The 18,284-nt window shown below is 37.5% G+C and overlaps 1 protein-coding gene across 3 annotated transcripts in view; it reads right to left on the bottom strand.

Moving 5' to 3' along the window:
* Nucleotides 1-17,880, bottom strand: part of LOC136228738 (translation factor GUF1 homolog, chloroplastic) — a 49,394-nt gene extending 31,514 nt beyond the window's left edge. Inside the window, exons 1-8 of one of the 3 annotated variants that reach the window (XM_066017203.1) lie at nucleotides 17,546-17,880; nucleotides 17,302-17,478; nucleotides 10,978-11,064; nucleotides 6,050-6,106; nucleotides 5,442-5,507; nucleotides 4,925-4,987; nucleotides 4,517-4,561; nucleotides 4,308-4,408 (exon numbers count right to left, since the gene is read on the bottom strand). In XM_066017203.1, the coding sequence (XP_065873275.1) occupies nucleotides 4,308-4,408; nucleotides 4,517-4,561; nucleotides 4,925-4,987; nucleotides 5,442-5,507; nucleotides 6,050-6,106; nucleotides 10,978-11,064; nucleotides 17,302-17,478; nucleotides 17,546-17,767 (818 nt within the window). In that variant the 5' untranslated portion in view covers nucleotides 17,768-17,880. The remainder of the gene's footprint in view (nucleotides 1-4,307; nucleotides 4,409-4,516; nucleotides 4,562-4,924; nucleotides 4,988-5,441; nucleotides 5,508-6,049; nucleotides 6,107-10,977; nucleotides 11,065-17,301; nucleotides 17,479-17,545) is intronic. The other 2 variants (XM_066017201.1, XM_066017202.1) reach the window with 2 other exon arrangements.
* Between the last annotated feature and the right edge of the window lie 404 nt (nucleotides 17,881-18,284).

Genomic DNA, 18,284 nt, shown 5'->3' with positions numbered 1-18,284 from the left:
CTGCTTTGTGTGTATATCGTTTTGGTTTCCGAGCAAGAGAGGTAGGCTGACTTTGGTATGTTCTCTACATTCTCTTTAGAGCTCTATTTCAATAGAGGGGAGATTGCTTCCTAAGGAGATTGAACTCTTTCAATCCTGTCATCTAATACTAGCCTATTTCTCTTAATTCTTCTTTGTTTATTCCTTGTTCTCTGGTTATTTTGCTGTTTTCTGTGCTTGCTCTTATCATTTGCGCGGTCTAATCACCAAGAAAAACTCTAGAGCTCGTATTTTCTTCCCTTTCTTAACTACTTCGCATGGTATCAAAGGGGGAAAAAACTGTACTTTTATTCTAAAGCATAGCTCCCTTCGTCTATGTCATCATTGCGGAGGTGATGGGCATATCGAGAAGAATATTGGATAGTCAACCTCCACAATACTCAAGACAGAAAAGTCTCAGAAAATTTACAAATGTGGCAGATCAATATGGCATCCTATCACTTCCTCCATCATCCTCACTATTTCAGCAGATTAGTATGCTCGTTTTCAGCAACTCCCCGACAATTATACTTCACAGCAATCAATATGCCTTCATTGATACACATAAGCATGTTGCTTGTCTTTCCACCTTGTCTCATAGTTGGGTTATTGATTCTTGTGCTATCATATGACTAGCAACACAAATTTTCATTCTTTCAAGGATTCTTACAATTTACCTTAGGTTACTTCAGCCAATGTCTTTACAGCTTCTGTAATTAGACGTGGGACAGCACACCCTGCATCCACCCTCTCTTTATCATTTGTTTTGTATTTATCCCAGTTCCCTTTTAACTTATCATCTATTAGCCAATAGACTAAAGATCTAGCTGTTGGATTGATTTGTGTCCCACTCATTGTCGTTTTTAGGATCTTGGGGTGAAGTAGATTATTGATAAAGGGTGTATGTTGAATGGCTTGTACACTCTTGATTTCACTTCTCAACCGGTGTCAAGTTTTATAACTCTATTATAAATTCGGTCATCCGCCTCTTCGAGCTTTACAAAAGTTGTGTTCTAGTCTTCAACGAGAATCTAGTCTAGAGTGTGAAACTTATCATGTACAGTCTTCCTTTTATTTGGTGCACATTGATCTATGGGGTCAGTATCTTGTTTTGTCAAAATTTAGTTTCCATTACTTTGTGATATTTGTCGATGATTATTCTTGAGTTATTTGGGTTTATCCTATGAAGTATCGTTCAGAATTATTCACAATCTTTTGTGCATTTCATGCTGAAATAAAACAGAATTTAACAAATCCATTTGGTATTTTAAGGAGTAATAATGCTAAGGAATATTTGTGTCATTACTTTCACATCTTATCTCTCCTATCATGCTATACTTCATGAGACTTCTTTACCCCATAGCAAAATGGCCACATGCAAGAATTGCCACTTGTTTGAAGTTGCTAGAGCATTGATCTTTCCATTGCTTATTTTCTAATTGTCAGCTATTAATATGAAGTGGACCTTTAACTATCAGCTCGAGCTTTTAGTTCAATCGGTTCCATGACATGGTATCAGAGCCAGTGTGACCAAGTGGTCCTGGGTTCGATTCCTGGCAGCCCCATTTGTTGAGTTATTTGCACGACATGGTAATATGGGCCTGTGTAGTCACGCTTCAAGCCCAAGTGTGCTTTCGCGTGTGGGGGTGTGTCAGCTATTAATATGAAGTGGACCTTTAACTATCAGTTCGAGCTTTTAGTTCAATCGGTTCCATGACATGGTATCAGAGCCAGTGTGACCAAGTGGTCCTGGGTTCGATTCCTGGCAGCCCCACAGGACATGGTAATATGGGCCTGTGTAGTCACGCTTCAAGCCCAAGTGTGCTTTCGCGTGTGGGGGTGTGTCAGCTATTAATATGAAGTGGACCTTTAACTATCAGCTCGAGCTTTTAGTTCAATCGGTTCCATGACACTAATTAATTGGATGCGTTCTTTTGTTCTTGGTCAGATCCCTTATTCCATTGTTACCCATATCTTCTTTATTTCCTCTTGCTCCTTGGATTTTTTGATGCACTTGTTTTGTCTAAGCCATGCTAACTAAATCACTCAAATGTGTCTTTTTGTGGTTACTCTCATCGTCAAAAAGACTATCGTTGTTTACTTCTTGGTATTTGTTGATGTTACCCTTTCTTTTCTTTATTTTTTTTTTAAAGCGAGAATACGCCTTTCTTTTTTTTAACGCGAGGATACGCCTTTCTTTAGTTCAACTCCATCTTCTCTCTCCTTCTCCCTCTGTTGCTCTTGAAGATGATTTTCTTGTTTATATTGCAAGTGAACATGTAGTTTCTATTCCACCCCGACCTCGTTCCTCGGGTGTATTCTCGACATGCGCAAGTCACCCCACACATGGGTGTTACATCTCTTACTTCGTCTCTAGATCCTTCACCATCTTCGGACCCTCCCTTTGATCTTCCTATTGCTCTCCGTAAAGGCAATCGCACTTGTACTTATCCAATTTCATCCTTTGTCTCTTATAATGTCTTATTACACCCTTATAAGTCTTTTGTAGCTGCTTTATATTCTATTGTTGTTCCCACCTTGTTGAGGCACGGACTCATTCTGGTTGGCAAGAAGCAACGAAAAGAAATGAAGGCACTTGAGCAAAATCATACTAGGGATCTTATGTCCCTTCCTTTCCAAAAAAGGGCGATTGGTTGCTGTCATGAAACCATTTTAACTAAAAGCTTAATAGTTAAAGGCCTAATTCAGATTAATATCTGATACATCCACGTACGTGAATGCCCACCGAGCTGGAAGCGTGCATATGATCACTCTGTGTTTTCCTAACCATCTTGTTCTAGATGCATTTACTAGATGTGTATGTTGATACATACAATCACTAGAAATGATGAGATTGGGATCATCGAAGTTGAACGAATTCCTTAGTATTTGTTTATAAATAAAGGACTTAGGACCATTGAAATACTTTATGGGCATTGAAGTTTCTCGCAGCCATGAGGAAATTTGTCTAACTTACACGAAATACTATTTATAAATGATGCTGGTTTGATTGAGGTAGATACTTGTGATGCGCCTTGATACCAAATGTGAAGTCGAAAGCGGAAGATAGTGATTTACTTGAGAATCTTGAAAAGTATAGAAAAATTGTTGAGAAGTGAACTATCATACAATCACCCTCCCTGATATTGACTTCCCAATGACTATTATAAGCCGATTCATGTATCTCCTAGAACTTCACATTGGGATGCTATAAGCCGTATTCTAAGATATCTAAAATGTACTTCACGACATGATATGCTATATCAAAACCATGGTTATCACGTTGTAAAAAGGTTTCACATATGCAAATTATGGAAGAGAAGAGGAAGAAGCAAAGTGTCGTATCTAGGTCTAGTGCAGAATCATAATATAGAGCTATGGCAAAGACTGCAGGTAAATTTGTATGGCGACATGACTTTGTAATAACATTCCAAGATGGGTGCAACACACCTTCCACATGTAACTTACTTTTGTATAACCAAATGATTAATTACTTACATTTTAAGCAAGTTGAGGGGCTATCAGGATATTTTTAAGCAAGTTGATGGGGCTATCAGAACACTTTGAAAGTTCAAAAGGTTAATCAAGCTTTTTGAACAAGCTCAACGGGCAAATGATGTATTAAGCCAATTTTGTTTATTTAATACATGATGTTTTGATTCCATCTATGCACATTAATTGATTTTTACCAAATATAATTTAAGTTGTCTGAGGGCGAGCCTTGGCGCAACGGTAAACGTTGTTGTCGTGTGACCAAGAGGTCACGGGTTCGAGTCTTAGGAGCGGCCTCTTGCCAAAATAAATTGGCAGGGGAAGGCTTGCCCCCAGTACACCCTTGTGGTGGGACCCCTCCCCGGACCCTCGCTCAGCGGGGACGCGTAGTGCGACCGGGCCGCCCTTTTTTTTATATAATTTAAGTTGTCTTTTTATTTTGGGAATAGATAAAAATTAATTAGTGGATGCAATCAATACAAAGGTAACAAAGTCTTTTAGTTAAAATTAATTACATTTCTTAATTCTTGTACATTAACCTTAAAAGACATCTATTGTGCAACAGAGGGATTATTAATTTGAAAATTTTTGAGAGGCTATTTAGACGTTTTTATTTCAGGAGGCACAAGGTTAGGAGTTGTCATATGGTTTAGGCCTAAATAATACTAGCATGTTTCTCTTAATTCTTCTCTATTTAATCCTTGTTGTCTGTGTTATTTGCTGTTTTCTGTGTTTGTTCTTATCAAACTCTCAACAACGATAAATCTGTTTTGATAACGAACGAAGCAGATATATACCTATCAAATATTAATGCCCTCAATGGCATTTCAGCAGTATCACGAGGGGAAGGAATTCTTTTGACAATTGCATTCAGAATGTCAGTTATACCTATTCCCTCCTGTAGGAAAACAGCAAAGCTAGGTAAGATTACATTCTAACTAATAATTAACCTCTTCAAGTAAGTAAAGTAAGAAGTAAACTGACTTAGGAGATGAAAATTAGATACCTTAGCAGAGCAGTGTATTGCATTGCTACAGTCTAAACCAATAACCTATATATAAAGATATATCAACTTATGTGAGTTCTTAAAACATTACCAGCAACAGAAAAAACATAACTTTTCTATTTGAAGCCTAAAAGATAGTCAATTATTTGATCAAACAAGGATTTCAGACAAGCATACTAAGCTTCATCTTGAGGTAATATAAAATATATATCAATAGCTAAGTTCAATTTACAATGTTCTTATTCTTTAATTTTCCGCCTGTAACAGCGTATGTGTGTCAAACAACCAGAACAAGCACATCGGAAAAGCACAATAACCTACAAAAATTCAAAAGTGGTTCCAAAATATAGGAACCTATTGGATTACACACCCATTAAAAAATGGAGTTCTTCCATTTCGTGAACCAACCTCTTCAATCTCCTGGATAACACGATCTGGTTCAGCACCTGGAAGATCTATTTTGTTTAAAACCTGAAACAAATAAGAACATTCAGTCTCAATGAACTGGTATTGATATAACCATATGTGAAATGAAAATCCATAATTCCCTTGTTTATTCAAAACACAACTTCCAGATTACCTTGGTCTCTGATTTATTTAATTAGTTAGGTACAAGTTACTTATTGAATTAAATTCGTATCAACATCAATCCAGAATGGACAAGGATGGGGACATAAGACAGAAGACGTGTAACGCGCCATTTAAGTTTATAGGACATGTCCACAGTATTCTCAAGCAAGTGAAAACAGAACTATCCCATTCTTAAAGACATGTTGTTTCCATGATTGTGCCACATGGATGCCATGTGAAAACCTCAATTGTAGTATTTTAACTGATCTTTTGAATGCTGCCCAAAACAATAATGAGTTGTAACTTCTTAAATACATATAAAACACTTGTACAATTATATGAGAAGATGTCTCACAGGGATGATTTCCAGGTTGTTTTCCAAGGCCAAATAAACATTAGCGAGCGTTTGTGCTTCCACACCCTACAACAAGACAAAAATCCTGAAATCAGGATAGATATGCATATAAAAATGGGTAAATAATTTATTAGTCCCGTCATTTTACTTTTGTTTAGTCCCCCTATTTTGAAAAACACACTATAAAATCCCTATCTTTTGTCAATATTAACCATTTGGTCCTTCTGTCTAGTTTTTTTAGATTTTTAACCGAATAGATCTTAGCTTTCAGGATAGCTATAGTAGATACAAAATGGTCATGTTACTCTGTTATTTTTTGTCTGTCTGTTTATGCCAAATATAACAGATAAAAAGCTAAAAAAAATAAATAGGACTAAGGGGTAAATATTGACAAAAGATAGGGATCTTATAATGTGTTTTTCAAAATAGGATTAACAGTGTGTTAGGTAAAAAGGAGGGGACTAATAAATTATTTACCCTATAAAAAAAGGTGTTAATATGTAAATGGTCAAGAAAAGTTAAGTTCATTTCAAATCTGTATCTATATATACAAAATTTAATTATAATCTACTCAAACCCACGGTACTATAGCAGAGTTTACAGTGCACCTGAGAAGCATCAACAACTAAGAGAGCACCCTCACATGCAGCCAGAGAACGAGAAACCTGCATGTAATTGGCAAGCAAAGCAGTTAAGCCAATGTTATAGCAACCATACATTAATACATGTTGATATTTGACATATAACTTTCTTGATATCTACAACCAATCCATATAGGCTCTTTGTTAGAATTCAATCTTTTTTGCATTCATATGCTGTAACATCTATTTCTCTACAGTTTCAAATGCTAAAATTCATCACTTTTTATATATACTTTTTGATATATTACATGTGCAAATGCATGCGAATATTAAATTACTAACTTTGTTATTCAACATATCCAATAAACTAACCAGACACTTTGAGATGCAACTTACTGAGGCAACTGTTTACTTCTTATTACAACTTTGGCTATCTTTACCCATCTCAATTTCTCCCTAAATACAATGAAGTTGGTTAAGTTTTGGATATACAATTATGGCATACTATGATGTGTGTATATATATACTCATTTATAATACAAAATACACATGTATTATTCCTTTTTTTTTTTTTTTTGTTACATGATATAAGAGCCTAGTCGAGTTTCTAGGTTTCTGTCTTGAATTTTTTTCTGCCCTTGAGATGCAGTGTTTTAGGTGTCTGTTTGTGGGGACTGTAATAATGTAAGGATGGTATGGGTCTTGTACGTATGGGTTTTCTAGGGATGTATCTCCTCTCCCTCTATGTGTGTGTGTGTGTGTATATATATACATATATTTGTAACAAGTTAAAATATATCAATTTAGTATCCCAGTTTACATGGTATTCTATTTCCATGGTTTATAACATGGCGTCAGAGCCTTGTTTTGGCTTCTGTCTTAGGTTTCTGGATTGAGGTTCCAGAATTTATTTTCTTCCTTGTGAGCAGAATTGATGGGTTTATACTTTAGGTTGTTTTTTTCAGAATTATTGTCTGCCTTTGTGAACACTGTTTCGACCTAGTGTTCCAAGTCTCAGTTAGTCTCTTCTACCGACGGCCCGATATGCAAATTCTGGTGACCAATCTTCCCGTGAGTGAGGGCGCCTGGCAACTCCATTTCCGGCAACTTTTGGTATTCCGGCGTTGCCTTGTCATTTCTGACCTCCTCTATAGTCTGTGCATCTTGGATTGGTGTTTGCATTCTTTATGTGAGTTGCCGGTGATTATTGCAACCTTGGCATCTCCTTTTGTTATCTGTCTAATCTGTTTTTGAGGTGTATTGATTATTATTTTTTTGAGTTATATCGTCTTTAAGACATCATATTTGCAACAAGTTGAGTATGATTAAAATTCATGCTCGAACTTGAGGAGGAATATAATAGTGTAAGAATGGTATGGGTCTTGTAGGTATGGGTCCCCTATCCCTCTATGTATATATGTGTATTTATAAAAAGTTAAAATATATCATTATAGTATCTTAGTCTACATGGTATCCTCTAGATTCCTTTGTATTTCCATGTCTATAATAGGGACATTTTTTGAAAGTGTCTATTTCGTCTCATCTCCTCCCTCACAAAATTCTACTAATGCCAATCGATCATCCCCCAAAATCCGGTCGGTTGAATCCTAGCGTGTGACCAACATGCGCCACTCCTCTTCCGGACGCTTAGCCCACGCAATAGCATGTGAGCCACTTTCTGCAAAAGCGGCTTATTTCTCTTCTGATCGATTTCTTATGGGTCCTACTACTTCGTGTTGGTATGGGTTGACAGACATCTTTGGATGTTATTTCTCTAGGTTTTTTATTCTTTGGTTCTATTGAGGTTGGCATTCTTTTCCTATCCTTTTGTCATTTTCTTCGTATGTGTGGGCTTGTGTTGGTAGTGTTGAAATAACAAACTTATAATTAATAGTCTTGATGTTGGTTCATTTTATTGTCCAAGAGGCATGTATGTTTTCCTAAGAGGTGTGTTGTTTCTCAAGAGTGAAATTGTTTACCAATAATCATGTTTGTAATCTATAAATACCTAAGTAGATTAAGAGATTTTTCCAGCAATTTAAGAGAACATGAAAAAATTCAAACAATGATGAATGTAATGATACCATACAAATATCTACAACTTACTAGAGAGAACTATGATAATTAGTGCATTAGAATGAATGTTTTGCTGGGTTCCCAAAAAGTGTGGGATATGGTAGAAGCCGGCTATGATCAACTACAGAATGAGGAGGAATTGACAGTTGCTCAAATCGGAAATTTGAAGAAGTTAAAGAAGAATGACCAACAAGCACTCTTTCTAATCCATGTGTCCGGATGAGAGTATGTTCGTGAACGAAAGCGAAGCAAGCATGGGAGATTCTTAAAAATTCCTTCAAGGGAAAAGATAAAATAATCAAGGTGTGTTTACAAACCTTGAGAAGTGAGTATGAGAAACTCAAGATTAAGGAGTCAGAGTGAATTGAGGAGTTCTTTAATAGAACCTTGGCAATTGTGGATCAGTTGAAGATGAAGAATCAACTTTGCTGCTGACATGTAGCGGAGATGAAGAAAGGAGATCATCAATTTATTTCTCATGTTTATTATGTTCCAGCATTGAAATCGAAAGGTTATGAGGTGGAGATGAACAATAATAGGCTGATTATGAGAGATAAAAAGAGAAAAATGATTGCAAAAGTTCCGTCTTCAAACAAAATGTTCAAGTTGAAAATCGGCACTGATCGTCATATGTGTTTAAACGCTTCCTCAGATTCTGCATGGCTGTGGCATCTCATTGAATTTTGGTGGATTGGAGCAAATGTGCAAACAACAAATGATGCACGGATTACCTTCTATAAATCATCCTAATCAGATTTGTGAACGATGTATGTACGAGAAGTAATCCAGAAGAAGCTTTTCAAAGGAGTCTTTGTCAAACACATCAAAGCCACTTGAATTGGTGTATGCGGATATTTGTGGTTCTATTAATCCGAGTTCACATGGAGGGAGCAAGTATTTCTTGTTGTTTATATATGATTATACCCGCAAAACATGGGTTTCTTGAAGACAAAATCTGAAGCATTTGAAGTGTTTAAGAAGTTCAAAACACTAGCCGATAATGAAAGTGGCTTGAAGATTCAATCATTGCGCTCGAGGAGAAGAATTCACATCCGAAAAGTTCAATCAGTTGTGTTAGTATAATGGTGTTCGTCCATTCCTTATTGTTCCAAAATCCCCTCAACAGAATGGTGTCATGGAGCGGAAAAATATGTCAGATATTCATATGAAGTGGATGTGGACCTTTAACTATCAACCCAAGCTTTTAGTTCAATTGGTTCCATGATATGGTATCAGAGCCAGTGGAATTCGCGTGTGGGGGTCAGATATTAATATAAAGTGGATGATAAAGGTGAGAAGATGGTGTTTATTGACAAAGGTTATAAATTTTATAATCCTCGAAATGGAAAAATTGTGATAGGCAAAGATATGGATTTTGAAGATTTGATGATGATTTTGTAGATCAGCATGAAGATGTAGTTATCACACCACTAACTTCACCTTCCACATCTCAAACAAACGTAGCAGACTCGTCTCGGGAAAGCTCATCAAAAATGCAGTCTCGAATGAGAAGCCTGAGCGACATTTATGGAGAAACTGAAGAAGTAACTACTTTGTTTTGTTTGTTTGCTGATACAGAACATGTACATTTGAAGATGTCGTTCAGGAGAAAAAATGGAGACAAATCATGGATGAAGAGATGAATTCCATAAAAAAGAATGAAAATTGGGAGTTGACAACACTTCCATAAGGCAAACAAGCAGTAGTAGCAATGAAGTGGATTTTCAAAGTGAAGAAGAACGCCAAAGAAGAAGTGGAGAAGTATAAAGCTCGCCTTGTTGCAAAAGGTTTTCTCAGAAGGACGGAATTGATTATGAAGAGGTTTTTGCTCTGGTGGCTTGAATGGAGACAATTCGATTAGTTATTTCCATAGCAGTTCAACAAGGATGGAAAATTCACCAAATGTATGCCAAATCAATGTTCTTAAATGGAACTCCTAACGAAGAAGTTTATGTGAATCAACCATTGGGTTACACTGTCAAAGGTCAAGAAGACTGGGTGCTGAAGTTAAAGAAGGCTTTGTATGGCCTTAAGCAAGCTCCAAGCGCGTGGTATTCTTGCATCGATGATTATTTTCAAAAGAATGGCTTCACAAGATGTCCTTATGAGCATGCTTTGTATGTAAGGGGAATGAGGATGGAAAAATAGTATATGTGGGTTTGTATGTTGATGATTTAGTTTTCACAGGATATGATCAAAAGATGATTGAATAATTTAAAAAGTTGATGACAAACAATTTTGAAAGTGCTTCATTATCTCTCAATTTCCTTAATGTGACCTATTAACTTTTTGAATTTGATTTAAGTGATCTATTGGCCCCTGAACATGCTTAAAGTGATTCGCGCTTCAACCTATCTAAATTTTCACTTTGCCCTACCATGTAGGACTTAAGAAATTATTCATCTCACTCTAAAGAAAGTTCAAGGAGTAATGGACATCTCCAAAATTTAAAATATAAGGATATCGTATTATTTGGCGAAGTATGGGTAATGTATTAATTCCTTATAAAGAGAAAAGACAGCTATTAGAGTTAGACTTTTAGTTAATCTCCCTGTGATCAGTGGCTAAGTAACGTAACAAATTTAAATTGGGTGTTCCTCATCCTACCAACTAGACACTACGTACTAGATAAAGATCTTCACTCTTTCAATCTACCATATTAAGTCAAAAATCGAGCATTTACTCCACTCACACACACACACAAAAAAAAAAAAAAACTTTATCAGCCGAGCATATGATTTTAAAGAAGTACAAGAGTAAAGGGTAACATCATTGTATTTTCTACACCAATTATTAGAGAACCATTAACCTAAATACAATTCATTCAAGCTCACAAATACAATTACGTAGAATCACTAATAAGAAAATGAAATAATTACCTCATAGGAAAAGTCAACATGGCCAGGAGTGTCAATCAGATTCAGGCAATATGCTTCATTCTCACAAACATAACGCATCCGAGCAGCCTGTCACATTTAACCATAGAAGATTATTATTGAACATGTAATACACTAGTAACACATATGATACCATGTAGACATGTAGATTAAGAGACTATATGAATATATTTTACTTAAAAGCAATATCATTTGCTCCCTGAACTTGTCTAAAAAGCTTGATTAGCCTCTGAACTTTCAAAGTGTCTCGATAACCCCTTCAACTTGCATAAAATGTTCAGTTAGCCTCCTGAACTTGCGTAAAATGTAATCAATTGATCACTTGATCGCAAAAAAAGTAAATTAAATACGGAAGATGTATTCCACGCATCTTAGAATGTTATTACATAATTAAAAAATAAATTAAAAAGGAAGTTATTACTTGCTCAACCATAAAACTTGTCTTCTCTAATATTAGAACCGCATATCCCGATTTTGGTTGTTTTACTTTTTTTTAAGACTCGTACAATACATCTTCTGCATTTAACTTACTTTTTTGCAACCGAGTGATCAATTGATTACATTTTGTGCAAGTTCAGGAGGCTAACTAAACATTTTATACAAGTTGAGGGGGGCTACCGCAACACTTTGAAAATTCAGGGAGCCAATCAAGCTTTTTGGACAAGTTCAGGGAAAATGATGTATTAAGCCTATATATATTTATATATAAAGTTCTCCTTCAATCCAGGAGACATTGTAGGCCAACAGCAGCCTACAACAGTCATATAGCAGCCTAAGCATGCTTTAGTTGACTTAGACATGCTTAATTTATTACATTCAATTATTATGTAACACTCCCCTCAAGCTGAAGCATGGATTCTAATCATGCTCAGCTTGCTACAGATACAGATAACATAGTCTTAAGGACAGCACATTCAAGATACTTTAGAATATAAAAATATAATCCGAGAAGTGCAACCTAGAGAACAAATTGGACATGAGAGATGGCAGCAGAACATTAAGCTTTGTCGAGAATAGAGAAACAAAACTCAATTGAAGCAATATGGAAGAGGCTGCCATCAACGTCAATGCACAAAAGGAGGGAAAACTAACCGAACAGACTGGTCAGAAACAGAGAGGTGATGGCGGCAGAAGAACGAAGATTTGAAACCTTAGGTCCAAATAGTATGCTCACAAGGCAGACAATAAAATGCTGAAAGGAACCGCTCAAAGATACAAACCCAGGAATTCTACCCACAAAGCAAAAAAAACAAATTTGGAATCTCAATCTAGAAACCCAAAACAGCTCTGATACCATGTCATTGACCATGTAATACAATAGGAATACATGGAATACCACGTAGATTAAAAGACTACAATGATATATTTTACTTAAAAGGGCGGCCCGGTCGCATTACGCGTCCCCACTGAGCGAGGGTCCGGGGAGGGGTCCCACCACAAGGGTGTATTGGGGGCAAGCCTTCCCTTGCCAATTTAATTGGCAAGAGGCCGCTCCTAAGACTCGAACCCGTGACCTCAGGTCACACGGCAACAACGTTTTACCGTTGCGCCAAGGCTCGCCCTCTAATGATATATTTTACTTAAAAGCAATATATATATAGAGTGAGGCTATAGAGAGGGATTCCCTCACTTTTTATTCTAAGGGAAAAATAGCCTTACTCCAATTACCAAACAATATCCTCCTAATTTAATTAACCATAAATCCTCCTAATTTAATTAACCAAATTTAATTTAATTAAAATACTAACACCTCTCTTTCTCTCTCCTTCTCTGGAACGATTCACACGGCTCTCTCTCTAATATTTCCGATTCATGACTCTCTCTCATATACAAAATTGCTCATCTATAAAAAAAGGGCGGCCCGGTCGCATTACGCGTCCCCGCTGAGCGAGGGTCCGGGGAGGGGTCCCACCACAAGGGTGTATTGGGGGCAAGCCTTCCCTTGCCAATTTAATTGGCAAGAGGCCGCTCCTAAGACTCGAACCCGTGACCTCTGGTCACACGGCAACAACGTTTTTACCGTTGCGCCAAGGCTCGCCCTCAAAATTGCTCATCTATACAAAAGAAAAAAAAAATCAAGCGAAAAAGCATTCAATTAACAGTAAAAAAAAGCAGGTATTTTTATAAAAGAAAAAAAATCGAAAAAGATGAGTAATTAATTAATTGGAGGAAACAAGTGAGGCCTTAACATAATTTGAGCAATTAATTAAATAAATTTTCATAAGTGTAGTTATTTTTTTTTGGATTATAGCTACAGATGATGAAAAATAATTCTTTTTTCCACAATAATTGAAATTCGAAAATAATGAGTAATGATGTGAGCAACAATTTTGTATATTAGAGAGAGTCGTGAATCGGAAATATTAGAGAGAGAGAGCCGTGTGAATCGTTCCAGAGAAGGAGAGAGAAAGAGAGGTGTTAGTATTTTAATTAAATTAAATTTGGTTAATTAAATTAGGAGGATTTATGGTTAATTAAATTAGGAGGATATTGTTTGGTAATTGGAGTAAGCTATTCTTCCCTTAGAATAAAAAGTGAGGGAATCCCTCTCTATAGCCTCACTCTACATATATATATATATATAAGGTTCTCCTTCAATCAAAGAGATATTGTATGCCCGCAACAGCCTACAACAATCATATAGCAGCTAAAACATGTTTAGTTGACTTAATCATACTTACATTTATTACATTAAATTATCACGTATCAAAAAATTATGCACATCACCAATAACCAAGCAAATAGGCATGATAATTACAACCTATACTGATAAGAGTCTACAACAGCATACAACAATTGTTGATTTCATGAGCTTATCAGCTAGTTTTGAAATATAAATGAGAAAAATCTGTAGCATCCACTTTTAGCCGAAAATGCTCTTTAGAGACAAATATCTACAATCATACGATGATAATAATAAAATAAGGGCATCACATGCTCATAATTTTATTTAGTACTTATATAATAAGCGCAACTCCGCCTGTGAGGGCCACTTGGTGACCTTTACAGCCGGTCCCAAGCCCGGACAAAGGAGGAGGGTTGCGGTAGGTTTGTGGCGGCCAGCGTAAAACTTAGCCACATCTTATGACATGAACCATACTATAAAAATCGTTGGGGCGTTCCCTACTCAGCGACGCGCTGCACTTCCTAGACCCGGGTGTAGTGATAAATGTGCAAGGGTTGCTAGGTCGTCGCCCCGAAGCGGCGCGCCACCCCAGGACCCGGGGGTGCTGTCAAATATGCAAGGGTTGCGGGTAAATAAGCTAGTCCACGGTAATGGTAGGGGTAGGGGTAGGGGTAAGGGTAGTAGGTTACGCTTTGGGACATGGAACATAGGTTCTTTGACAGGAAGATTAGCTGAAATTGTAGATGTTATGAAGAGGAGGAGAATAAATATAATGTGCCTACAAGAAACCAAGTGGGTTGGAGCCAAGGCTAGAGAGATAGCTCCTTGGGGTTATAAGCTTTGGTACTCAAGAAAGGATAAGGGTAGAAATGGAGTAGGTATTCTTATTGATAGGGAGTATATTGATGATGTAGTAGCGGTGTCTAGGAAGAGCGATAGAATTATGAGTGTTAAGCTAGTGATAGGGGATGAGGTTGTGAATGTCATTAGTGCATATGCGCCACAAATAGGATTAGATGTCTTTATAAGACAAGCTTTTTGGGAGGACTTAGAGGAAGTGGTGCAACAGGTTCCTAGGGATGAAAAAATGGTACTGGGGGGTGATCTCAATGGACACGTGGGTTCTAGGCGAGATGGGTTTGAGAGTGTTCATGGAGGGTATGGTTTTGGAGATAAGAATGAAGCAGGAAATGATATTTTTGGAATTCGCATAAGCCTATGACTTGAGTATCATGAACACATGGTTTATCAAGAGAACATCCCACTTAGTGACTTATCGGAGTGGCGGTAATGCGAGCCAAATTGACTTCTTCTTAGTAAGGAGTGCTTGGAGAAAGAGTTATATTGATTGTAAGGTGATCCCTGGTGAGAGTACGGCAACCCAACATAGAGTAGTGGTGCTTGATTTTCGAAGTAGGAAATGTATAAGAAAACAAACACCACAAGTAGAGACTAAGATTAAGTGGTGGAAATTGCAAGGGGATAATCAACAAAAATTTGTGGATGAGATGACCAAAAAAGATGTTTGGACTTGTAATATGGATTTAGATATAGATTCGATATGGACTAAGATGGAGCATAGTATAAGGGAAGTAGCGAAGGAAGTTCTAGGGGAATCTAAAGGTAGCATGCCACCGGGTAAGGACACATCTTGGTGGACAGAAGAAGTACGACAAGCAGTAAAGAGTAAGCGAGAATCCTATAAAATATTGGGAAAATGTAGGAGTGACGAGAACTACGAAAAATACAAAGAGGCTAAAAGGGAAGTAAAGAAGGTCATACGAGATGCTAGAGCAAAGGTGAATCGGGATCTGTATACAAGATTGGATACGAAAGAAGGGGAAAGAGACATATATAGAATTGCTCGGATGAGAGATAGGAAGACGAGAGATCTCGGAAAAGTTAAATGTGTGAAGGATGTGGACCAGAAAGTCCTAGTTGGAGATAAGGATATCAAGGAATGATGGAGGTCCTATTTTGATGACTTATTTAATGGAGATCGCAGACAAGATGTTGGAGATATAAGTATCCATCACGATATGATAAATCATGAATGCCTGCGGAGAATTCAAAAGGGTGAAGTCAAAATGGCATTAAGTAAGATGAAGTTGAAGAAAACAGTAGGACCTGATGACATCCCTATTGAGATTTGGAGATGTTTGGGAGAAAGAGGAATCGAATGGTTGACGACGTTCTTCAACAAAATTTGGAGAAACAATAAGATGCCATCAGAATGGAGGAAAAGTATCTTAATCCCTTTGTATAAGAACAAAGGCGATGTCCAAGATTGTGCCAACTATCGGGGAATCAAATTAATGAGTCACACTATGAAACTTTGGGAGCGAGTGATCGAACAAAGGCTAAGGAGGACGGTGAAGATCTTGGAAAACCAGTTTGGCTTTATGCCGGGAAGATCAACTATGGAAGTCATCCATCTAATGAGACAATTAATGGAGCACTATCGAAATAAGAAGAAAGACTTGCATACGGTTTTCATTGACTTGGAGAAAGCATATGATAAGGTACCAACGGAAGTACTTTGGTGGGCCTTGATAAGGAAAGACATTTCGCGGAAATGTATTGACATCATAAAGGACATGTATGAGGGAGCATGCACGAGTGTACGTACTAGTGTTGGGAAGACTGAAGAGTTTCCTATTACGATTGGAGTGCATCAAGGTTCCGCACTAAGCCCATTTCTTTTTGCCATCGTTATGGATGAACTAACAAGTTCACTTCAAGATGGTATACCATGGTGCATGCTGTTTGCAGATGATATTGTGTTGGTTGATGAGACGAAAGAAGGAGTGGACGATCACCCTAGATGGGAGAGTTGTTCAGGCCTCGGATTGCTTCCGGTATTTAGGATCTATTATCCAAACGGATGGAGAAGTAGATGGAGATGTTGCTCATAGGATTAAAGCTGGTTGGACGAAGTGGAAGAGTGCTACGGGTTTCCTTTGTAACCCCGGCATGCCTAATAGATTGAAGGGAAAATTCTACCGGACGGCAATTAGACCAGCATTGTTATATGGTACGGAGTGTTGGCCAGTGAAACACTGCCACATCCATAAGATGTCGGTGGCGGAGATGCGTATGTTGAGATGGATGTGTGGTCATACGAGAAAGGATCGGGTGAGTAATGAAATAATTAGGACAAAAGTAGGGGTCACATCTATTGAGAATAAAATGAGAGAAAACCGACTAAGGTGGTTTGGCCATGTGAAACGTAGAGCGCTTGATGCGCCGGTTAGGAGAACCGAAGAGTGGCAAAGGGATATAGTGGTGAGGGGTAGGGGAAGACCTAAGCAAACTTGGAGGAGGGTGATCGAGATTGATATGAGTTTATTGGGAATTGAGGAAAATATGGTAGTGGATAGGACGGAGTGGAGGGAGCGAATTTGTGTCGCTCACACGACTTGATTTCACGGTTTTATATGATGGTTCATGTTAGCCGACCCCGAATCATTTCGGGACTAAGGCTTTGTTGTTGTTGTATAACATGAAAGCGCAAGCAAGTGAAGACCGCTCATACAGCAATATCTTAAGCCATACAGCCCATAGCATAACTCATATCAAAATTGAAGATGAATGTTCAACATCACGAACCACCTAGTTCCAGGAAAACTCGAGAAACTCAACAGAAATTAAAACTAAAACAAAGGCAAGGGCCGTAGTACCTGTAATTTGATTGTAATGCCTCTTTCTCTTTCCAAATCCATTGTGTCAAGAAACTGTTCCTTCATTTCACGCTGCTGCACGGTTCCAGTCATTTGAAGCAATTTATCGGCTAAGGTTGATTTTCCATGGTCAATATGAGCTATAATACTGAAATTTCTGATATTGGAGATAGGAACCTGCAGTTCCAAAACGCAATGAAACCTCATATTGTCATAAGAAAAATAGAAATATTAGAGAGATTACCTTGGACAGACGATGTCGGCCAGCTTCGACAGAGAATTCGAAGTCGGATACACCTGTAGATGTAGTTTGAGTACCGGCAGTTTGACATAAGAGGCTAAGTCTAGGGACGGCGTTTCTGGATTTGGAGAGAATTGGTAAGTTAAGGTTTCGTGATAGAAAAATCCGCGGAGAGCTGGGGATTCCGGTAAAGAGGAGTGTGGACGGAGATAGCTCGGTAGGCATGTCTACTTTGGATAATGTTAATACTATTTTTTGTTTGGTTTTGTTCTTTTTATTCAAAAATGCAGGTTATTGCAACCTCCAATTTTAGCCACCGAATTCGAATCCAAATCCGGAAGTCTCCTAATGGTGGAAGTGCCGGATATGTTTTGTAACAAAATCTGAATTTGGCCTAGAAGTCCCTAAACTTACAAAATATTCTCCTTTTTAAACTCTATCGGAGATAAGTTATCTCGTATTTGTTTGGGGGACACAAGAGTGAGACGGTTGAGGGATAAGCTTATTATCCCTCAAATCCTATAACCAGGAGGGGGGTTGGTATAAGGAGGTGTGATAAGCTCATGCGATTTTAATAGGATGGAAAAATCCATCTTATCCCTCAAATTAATGTTATGTAGTTTAAATAGGGTTAAAATAGTAAAATGTATTATTTTATCCCTATCCCTATCCCACGTACCAAACATTGAATAATAATTCTCAACTATCATATTTTTATCATTATCCCAACCATTTATCCTTA

Source organism: Euphorbia lathyris, chromosome 5 (genome assembly GCF_963576675.1).
Source record: "Euphorbia lathyris chromosome 5, ddEupLath1.1, whole genome shotgun sequence".
Lineage (NCBI taxonomy): Eukaryota > Viridiplantae > Streptophyta > Magnoliopsida > Malpighiales > Euphorbiaceae > Euphorbia > Euphorbia lathyris.
Note: the sequence above shows the minus strand (reverse complement) of the source record. Positions and strands in the feature narration are given on the sequence as shown.